Below are 9934 nucleotides of genomic sequence, written 5' to 3' on the forward strand. Positions count from 1 at the left end.
CAGAATCTAGAGTTTGGGTTCCCCCCTCCACCAATACCCCAAGGCATAGCCATACATTGAGACATTGGCCCACCTTTCAGGAAGGAGTGGGTATGCCAGAACTGAACTGAAGGCGGGGATGACATTAACATCTGTATATCCTTGTCTATGCAAAACATTGCTATAGGTCTTCCAAGTCCTGTTAGTTGATATGTGTAGTTGAAAAACCTGTTTTTTTTTCCCCTCTTCATAATGTTGAATTTTTGAAATAGGTTTAGACCACACAGGCAGACCTCCACTGACAAATAGGTTAAGATCCAGCAAGTGACTTCATCTGTTGGTTTGAGTTTTCCCACAAAGCACTGTCTTATGAATGTTTGCCCCTGGCTAGTCAACTCAAAGTGCCTGAAAGACTGCACACGTACATTAAAAAACAGTATGAAACAATGCTGCGAATGAGCAAAACAGAAAGGAATACATTTGAATAAGACTATCTATATATAGAGAAAGCTGATTTTTTAAAAAGACTTACTTGGAGAAAGGTGAATAGTTAACTGGAGATACTTTATGGAGCTTCTCAAGAGAAGTCTGAGCATTCAAAAGTTTTTGACAAGGTTCTTTTATTCCTTTTGATCTATTTTCATTTTGAATATTTAAAGCAACCGAGTCTTTTATGATGTCCAAATTCACTTCAAAATATACCTTGCATTTTCCTTGATCCAGAAGGATTACTATCCCTACACATTGCTTGCCGAGTATGTTTAACGTTTGTGTTATTAGTAATTATGAGTAGTATTAGTTGTATTTGAATTACCAATAAACCCAAAAAAGAGAAATGATGAGGAAGTCAGATTTCTAAGGTTAACTTACCAAAATATAGTAGATAAAGACAAAGAAGAAACATTGAAATGGCTCTGGTGAGTTCTGAAAAAGACTTCATAGGAGGTAGTGGGCTAAGTAGATTTTGAGAGGAGAAAGGAGCAGAGGAAGACAGGGTTTTGTCCATGATTCCTCTCAGGGGCATAAAGCAGATGGAGAAATGGCCTTAGATGTTCAGTTCTAGCTGCCATGTGTGCAACTGATGACACATGCCACAGTGATGGGATTCACCAAGCCCAGGAGCCCGAAAATGAAACCAACTTTACTTTTCTAGTGTTGAACCTAAGATGACCTATTTTGACTAATGTCAGATAAACTTTTTTTCCAGATATTTTCAAATGTTCTCTGCCCACTCCAGTGATTTTTCAGTCAAATTGAAGTATTAATATCTCTACTTCAGTTTGTTTCATGAATACTATATAGGTATCCTCTTTCCATTCTTTCTCCTACCCCACTGTCCCCTGCACACACTGCCTGATGGAAGGACTTTGTTTTTTGTGATGGACCTTGCATGTGGAGGGAATGAGTCTTTGTGTGTGTGTGTGTGTGTATGTATGTGTGTGTGTGTGTGTGTGGTTCATATGTGGGGTGGCCTGGAGGGTATACTCTTTTTCTAGTCTTACGTGTTTTTAGCATGGGTGATGTGGGAGAGGTTGCTAGTTGTTTATCAATGTCAGTGTATTTTACAGAAATAGAACTCCTGATTTTTAGTTGGACACCTGTTCCCTTTGAATAAAGGTAACAATTGCAGCCAGCTGTGGCTGAAGAAAAGTGTACACTTTCCAGGTGGTATCCTTCTTTTTTCATTTTCTTGAGTTAGAATTCAGACATGCCAATGAGCCATCTTGAACACACAGTTGTAAACAAGCACTCTAGGACTGGTGGTTCTGAGATAGAAGGCCTCCTGGACAGCCTCATGGGACAGAACTACTGTATCAGCCCTGGACTCCCTATCCAGCCTGTTTTGTGTGAGATAAATAAATTTAGATTTGCTTAAGCCATTGTAAATTCGGGTCTTTGTTACAGTAGCTGAACTTACATCCTAACTAGCAAGTGGTGGAAGGAGAGGAGGCTAATCAATGTAACGGGATGTTACACATACAAGAAACTTGCTTAATAGGTTGCCAAGAAAAGGTGGTGAATACTGGACAGATGTGGACTACGAAGAGGTTCCCAGAAGCAGCAATATTGTCTCTGTTAATGCTACAGAGATAACCAAGCCTTTAAGGAACATATTAGAAGTATAGCATTCCCATGTAATGCAATACCCAGAAATGCATTGTGGATAAAAACAATTCTTTATCACTGAAACTCAATAAACAATGTATTCCCTAGAAGAAATGATTAAAACTCCATCCCAGTACTGTTTGGCTGACCTTAAGATCAACTTGATGTTTAGCATCCCATATTTATAGAGTTTAGATTTTAAAGAGGAAGGATTAATGAACATGTTTACTGACTGATTAAAAGAATACATCATAAAGCAGAGAATATTCTTCAGTTGTGGCAAGACAGCAATGTGTCTGTACTTTGCAAGTTCATAGACAGCTTTCAAGGCAAAAAAGCTGGAATCTTTTGGCTACACAAACAGTAAACACCAAAGATACTCATCCAGCTAGATTTCCCGCCTCCCATAGTTCACGGAAATTACCAAGTTTCATTCAATAAGTGTAGGAGATACAGGGAAACAGAGATTATCAGAATTTCATCACGTCCTTGGGCTCAACAGTAATTCTTAGTCCTTCTGAGCACATTTAGATCATGGGTACATTCTAGAAAGTTACATTCTTCAAAGGTGAAATACATCCTTTGCCTAGAGTCAATGTATTATTTAATCAACTGAAATCATTAAAGCCACCTACATCATGACTGATATGAGAAGTTTGGCCAGTGCCCTGGGATGGATTGGGGATGTGCCCAGCACCCTCCCACTCAGTATGCATCCGGAAGCTCTCCCTTTCTTCCAGCCCAGAGAGAGTCTGTGTCTGGGGAGGGGTGGGGAGTCTGTGTTGTCTGGGAAGCACCGGGATGCATATCAATCACTCTGTTTGGTGGGTAGCACAGACACACTGCCCTTTATCCAATCACTATGCAGGCCCTCCCTGGGCCAGAAAGGAGAACTCTTTACAACACAGATAGTGCTATTAGTTTCAATAAGAATGTTTGTGAAGTGCTTAATAGTTTGCAGAGTCCTCTAGGTTATTTGTTTTTATTTTGCCAGGAACTACACTTAGATGGCAGATTTTGATCCTGGTGTGTGCACTCTCCTTCTAACTGACTAATCAACAAAGATGTGCGGAACTTGTCTCCTGGATCTATGATAAAAATGGGCCTAGAAATGTCCCGAGCTGGGAACTCACTGGTTTTTTCACTGGTGATGGCTTCTGATACTACCACCATCCAGAACACCAGGGACCTCTCTTGATCCCACAGAGATCTTTTCATGAATATTTCCCTGGACACATTTCCTCCCTACCCAGCTGGTTGTTTAAATTGATCTTTTCATGTTAACATGTTCAGATTTTGGAGAATACACCCAGTATAGGCAGGTCTATTCATCTTTTTTTTTTTTTTTTTCTTGTTGTTCATTTTATTTAGCTTTAGCTTAGCCCACTTATCAGACAACGGTGTGTTGTTGAAATAGTTCACTTCTCTGTTCTACCTTCACATTACATAACTTCACCAACCTATGGTTTTTGGTAGGAAGCAAAGTCCTTTTTATCCATTGTGACTAGGTCTCTCACTTAGGACCAAGTCAGGCTGTACCTCCAGCAGCCTCTCAAGTCCCTTCAACCTTGCTTTGTAGAAAACAATTCAGGCTTCCAATGGGCACTCTGAACTACTGCTTTTTCTCTGTTATTTAAAAGAATTCTGTAGCCCATCTACCTTGACCAATCCCTCATTTTTTTATGGTGTCACTAGTTTGTAACAGTGTCTCCTTTACTCAGGATACATGCCTCTCATTGAGTCCACAAATCACCCCCCCTGCAAGTCTCTTATCAGTACATCTGCCTGCTCATGCCTATGAGTAAGCTGTTAATCAGCTTTTGTTTAATATTACTATGAACATTTCAACTTCAAGTTAATATTGTAACTAGGTCTCTCCCTTAGGACCAGAACAGGCTGTACCTCCAGCAGCCCCTCAAGTCCCTTTGACCTTCCTTTGCAGAAAACAATTCAGGCTTCCAATGGGCAATCTGAGCTGCTGCTTTTTCTCCATTACTTAAAAGAATCTTGTAGCCCACCTACCTTGACCAATCCCTTATTACTTCTCTGCGTGGAAACTGATAAAAATTTATGTCTACTTCAGAGGCTAGCATCATCCCTGGCACTTTTTTTTTCTTTTACCTTCCACATTGGTCCCTCTCCCACTCACCAGCCAAAGAAGAGACGACAACAATGCTTCCATTGCTCTGCTTCAGCATGGGCAAGGCAGCTACAGTCAGGACCACATAACTGAGGAAGTTGACCTCCATGCTTTTGCGCACATGGTGAATATCATCATGAAAAAGATTCAAAGAAGTGTTGGTGATGTGGTTGAGAATGAGCATGTCTAGTCCTCCTGCAAGAGATGGTTATATTAAGAAGTCATCTGGGGTTGATACCTTTCTCATTCTCCTCCCAAAAGCTCTTTGGTGACCCCAAGGGCAAAGTTCAGAGGACGAGGGAAGAGAAACAGCTTTACCCATGAGCTTTCCTGCTTGGGCAACAAATTGCTCTGCGAAGGTCATGTCTTCCATGGTGCCAGCAATGTAGTGTGCTGAGGCTGCTCCAAGTTCCAGGCAGTGGGAAACCACCTGCAGTGACAAAGCAGAAATGGCATCAGTCTCAGCTACAGACTTTTGGGGTATAGTATCTGAAGTAATGGAGGGCTTAAATAAGAGATTGCTCATAGCCCTGTTTAGGTAAGAAATGGTAAGTATGTTTGTGTGTGTGTTACCGAATGATCATCGTCCTCTGTCTGAAATATTTTCTGGAACATGGTGGTGTTTAAGTGAATAAATCATCACAGTGCTGGGGTTTAAGTTCATGATTTATGCTCATGGCTTCTGTGAATAGGTATTTCTGAAGGCAATATGAGTGTAGATGCTGGTTACTATGTGGGTAGCTCTAGGTTTGTGAATGTTTGTACATCCTTGGGTTTGTGAGTCCATGAGAGGGCATGTGCCTGGGAGTCTGCATGGGTATGAGGATACGTATTCATGAGCAGGTACTGGGATTTAAGTTTTTGAACACATCTCTATGTATCTGTAGTTCCATGTGTAAATGTGTGTGACTAGGCATGTCTGTGAGCATATATAGCTCAAGGACTCTGTTGCAGAATATATTACACACACACACACGAATGAATATTTAAATGCATACTTTTATATTCCTGTGGGTTTATTGGTGTTTGAATCTATATATGAGAGTGCAAAATTAAGCATGTGTGTGTGTGTGTGCATGTGCATCTGTATATAGATCTGCGATATGCTAGCTTCTGTGTATATGTGAGCATATATAAGAACACATCTGGGCATGTGAGGGTACATGTATCTGCGGGCATGGAACCCTCACCTTCTGTAGAGTTTCTTTTGACCTCGCTGTTACCACCACGTGGGCTCCCATCTTCGCCAGATGATAAGCCATCTCTCTTCCGATCCCTTTGCTGGCCCCTGTGACAATCACTTTCTTTCCTTGGAGCATCTCTGAGGAACCCCAAAAGGAAGTGAGGACCATACCCAAGTTGGCAGCAAAATTCTTTCTCCCTCTCTGGATATAGGCAGCCTTATCTCAATTTGTAACTTAAAGGTTATGAGCCCAGATCGGTTTGTCACAAACTGCCTAAATCACTGTGGGAACAGGCCACGTCTTTCATAAACATGCTCTGAAGTGGGAGGTTTGGGCTGACAGCCTCCCTACTGTCATTTCTAAAAACCTCCATGGAAAGAGATCATAGGATGAGGCCAGAAAAGTCATGCATGGTTCAGCTAAAATGCTGGAGTTCCAGACATTTCTGGACTCTTTCAATTTTGCTCAATTGAAAGTATATTTAACAAGGAATCAAAACACATGTGTTCATAGAAATTCCAGGGATTTTCCCTCACTTCTATGTAGTCATCATCTCCAGAGATTTTTTTTTCTTTGTCTCCCACTTATCAGTTTCTTCATAGAGCCCAATTAGCTGGCTGAGTTGTGAATTTAGGTATTACTCTCATTTTTGTAGAATATTTGAAATTGCTTTCCATTAAGGGTGCCAAATAAAGCATGGCCTATTTGGCAAGATTTTGGCTACACGATTACCCTCCCTACACAATACCCCCTGCCCACAGCCTGTAGCTGGAGGACACAAAAGTACTGTTTTACCTCAGGGTTCCCTCATTTTCACCAACTTTGAGGATCAAGAACCATCTTGGTCCTCAGGAACACTAAGCACCCCTGTGTTTTTAAAACCTATTCCTCCAAAGTGAGACACATGGGTACTTACCTGGTCTGAATTCCTCATGTGCAGAATAGTAGTAGTAGGCCATGAAGAGCCCCAGAATGGGGAGGAGATATTTTTTCATAAAAGCCATCCGACAGGGAGCTGGCCTGAAGACTCCTGTAGGGACACACAGAGAGAACCTACAGAGCTTTCTACAACCTCCTAAGCAGGCAGCAGCCTCTGAATTGTGACATCAGGGACGGGGGAGGCTGGAGTAGTCTCAGGCAGTGCTAGCCAATTTCCCTGTCAGAGCAGCGATTGGCTTTGGGTGGGATCCCATTCGTCCCTGGCAGCCTGTGTGGTGGATTTCATAATGGACAATGTTTACTCCATTTCATTGAGCAAGAGGAGACTTCCAGATGGCCAAGCTCATGACTGTACAGGACTGGATTCCTGAGCATCCCTACCCAAGTCCATCTTACTCTTAACACCATTTACGCCAGGGATCAATGATCTTTCGAAAGTGATTTGTCAAAGACAGAGAGAGAGAGGAGTGAATGTAGGGCTTCTGGGGGGAAATGTGAGTAATAGCAAAGAGAGCCAAACTCAAGCCAAATCTCACTTTCAGTCCCCCTACTCCCCCACCCAGTCGGAAGCAATTAAAAATAACAGCACAAAACAGCAAAATAAGCTTAAGAAAAAAAATGTGCACATTTTGGGAAAAAATAATGAAAGCAAACAAGCTCTATAAGCTCCACACTCAAGTTCAATGAAAAAGTATTACAACATCAAAGGAGAAATTGCAAGCCAGCCAGAACCCAGATGGCGGGAAATCCAAGACTGGTTCAAGACTCTAAGGCAAGTGCAATGGATCGTACACTTATTACTTTAACAGAGAACAAAGAAGAAATAATGAGTGACAAAAAAGGCACTAAACTATTAAACTGGGTCTTGTAAATTCTGTAGAGGAACAAGAAACATGGAGAAGATGCTAGGAAGAGGCGACCTGATGTAGAAGAAAAAAGAACTAGCATTAGGCAAGTGAAACTAGCTGGGGACGCCCACACCAGCTAAAAATAGATCTAGTAACAGTAAAAGGATGAGGGTGGTGAGAAACCCCTAGCAATTTAGAATTTATTATCAGGGAATATAAAAATAACCACCTCAGTATGTCTGTAGCATGAATTTATTAAGGAACAATCCTCAAAGAATTTAAGCTGTATCATTGTTAAGTTTTTCAACTCAAAGCCAACCAATCAAATCATGGAAATTACCCCATCACAATGCAATCCTGAGTTCTGCAAGTTATCAGTAAAGCAGGGAAAAAATTTAAATGTGATAATAAGTATCAGTGCTTTGGAGGAGGGATAGGAGTTGGGAGTAGTGGGGGACAGAATTTACACAAGGTTAAGGGAAATTAAGTTATGATTCCAAGTGCAGTATCTGGAAACACTCATCAAATTTTCACTTTAGAGTAAGAGAAAATAATTTAAGACCCAGAGGAGATGAAACAATTTGTCAACAAAGGCTCACAGCTGTGAGGGTCACTTGTAGAAAACAATGGAGATTTGAGAACAGTTGAGGGCTAGACAGAGCTCAAGGTCTATGAAGGATAAAAAGAGAAAAAAGATAAAATTCAAGTAAAAATTAGATTACATGCCTTTAGAACTGTAAGATACATTTGTATAATTTTATAAAGATATGCATGATACCAAGATATATTACAGACTAGACTCCATTTTCATCCCTAGAGGAAAGGAAGTGCCAGCCAGAACCCAGATAAGGTTTATTTTCTTAATCCTATACTATTAATAGTAAGATTGTAGGAAACAATGAAAAGTTATTTTGAAATATGATGATACTGAAATGATAGAAAGATGGGCAGACTAGGGACCTTTATTGTCTGACATAAAAAAGAAATAAAGAATTTTAAAGTCCATTAAGAAAACATAAATTTAAAGAAAGCAAAAATAACAATGAGTAAGATAAACTGCAGAGTAATAGAACACAAAGCAAATGCATTAACAATTGCTGATTGTTGGCTCCATTAAAAAATGAAGTCCAACATTGTGTGGCCTCAAAAGACACATTTAAACCCAAAGACACAAACAGATTAATAATTAGATGACCTAATAGCTACGATGCTAGAAAATAAGGATATGTCAAAAGCATCCAATAAAGTGATTTTCATGGGATTAGATAAAATAATTGCTATATAAAATGCATTGATGAGAAACAAGCACACTGTGTAATGGTAGTTGATGCATTAAATCTTAGCAGTTCTCAAATTTTTGGTCTCAGGACCCTTGTATACTCTTAATAATTTCCAAGGACCTCAAAGAACTTTTGCCTGTGCAGGTTTTACCTATTGATATTGCTATTACAGTTGATGCATTAGAAATTAAGACTGAGGATTTTTTTCTAAAACTCAAGAATACATAAGCATACATTCCATTAGCAGTCAGGGCAGTGGCATTAGCATACATCCCGTAGCCTCTGGAAAAATAAGGTAATGTCTTAGTGTAATTATGAAAATAGTTTTGACCTTTCAACCCTTCAAGAGGGTCTCAGAGACCCATGGGGACCACACTTTAACCATATTATATAATAAACATCTAATCTGCTTTGTGTCCATATTTACACGACTGGTTCTCTCATTAGCTTGTAAATTCCTGGAGGACATGGATTATGTCTTTTTCATCTTTGTCTCTTTCCATTTCCCACTAGCCTTGCTTCAAAATAGGCATTCAATAAACTTGCTGTTTTAGTGTTTTTGAGATACTGCAGCAATAAGAAAATTGCTGTCTTCCTGGAGCCTGGTTTAATCTGGGGAAATCACTGGGATTCAGCATTCTGGTCAGAACAGATCAATCCCATCCCCCAAATCTTCTTTCTGGGGTTCTCAACAAAGTTTTAAAAAATAACAAAGACAAAATGAAATACAACTGTTTCGGCTAGCATTTGTCTCAAGTCAAGTATTCCCTGATTGAATTAAAGTTCCATAGCAAAAGAGCGAACTGTTCACTCCACTCCTTGCGCCCTCCTTTGTAATGCACTGACCATTCATATTCCAGAGCAGGCTTTCATGGGATACCTGGAGCCCACTTGCACAGAATGGGCTTTTCACTGCTGGAGGTGAGTATTAGAGCCCAGCCAGGAATTCTCTCTGATTTGATCATTCCCACCGGAATAAATGGAATCAAGCACAAGCAACAGAGTGAAAAGTGCATAGGGGCTGAGAACAAGAATGGGACTGTGAAGGATGGGCCAGATCTGGGGAGACTGATAGAAGATGGCAAAAATGTGAGGAGGGGCAGCCAGAGGGGAAGTTCCTTGCATTTGGCATAAAACATAGATCATGAAAGAAACACCTGCCATTTAGAAGGTGGCAGCTGTAGTGCTTTTTCATGACTGTTTAATAGCTTTGTTAAGCAAGTAGTCTCTTTCGTAAATGAATCTTCTCGGGCAAACCTGAGTAAAAAGTAGGTGAACACTGTGTTCAGAGGTTCTGCCTTTCCTGGGAGAATAACACTGCAACGTTGAAACAGGAGAGGATCTTAATATTAAATGAGAATTGATAGGGTTTGGCTATGTCCCCACTCAAATCTCAACTTGAATTGTATCTCCCACAATTTCCACATGTTGTGAGAGGGACCCAGGGGGAGGTAATTG

General features: G+C 40.4%; 1 protein-coding gene across 2 annotated transcripts in view; it reads right to left on the reverse strand.

The window, feature by feature from the left end:
- HSD11B1 (hydroxysteroid 11-beta dehydrogenase 1) overlaps window positions 1-6762 on the reverse strand; it is a 30977-nt gene extending 24215 nt beyond the window's left edge. The window contains exons 1-4 of one of the 2 annotated variants that reach the window (XM_030936745.1): window positions 6326-6762; window positions 5416-5546; window positions 4544-4655; window positions 4235-4420 (exon numbers count right to left, since the gene is read on the reverse strand). In XM_030936745.1, the coding sequence (XP_030792605.1) occupies window positions 4235-4420; window positions 4544-4655; window positions 5416-5546; window positions 6326-6413 (517 nt within the window). In that variant the 5' untranslated portion in view covers window positions 6414-6762. The remainder of the gene's footprint in view (window positions 1-4234; window positions 4421-4543; window positions 4656-5415; window positions 5547-6325) is intronic. The other variant, XM_010365611.2, reaches the window with a different exon arrangement.
- Window positions 6763-9934: the final 3172 nt, after the last annotated feature.

This window comes from Rhinopithecus roxellana, chromosome 8 (assembly GCF_007565055.1).
Source record: "Rhinopithecus roxellana isolate Shanxi Qingling chromosome 8, ASM756505v1, whole genome shotgun sequence".
Classification (NCBI taxonomy): domain Eukaryota; kingdom Metazoa; phylum Chordata; class Mammalia; order Primates; family Cercopithecidae; genus Rhinopithecus; species Rhinopithecus roxellana.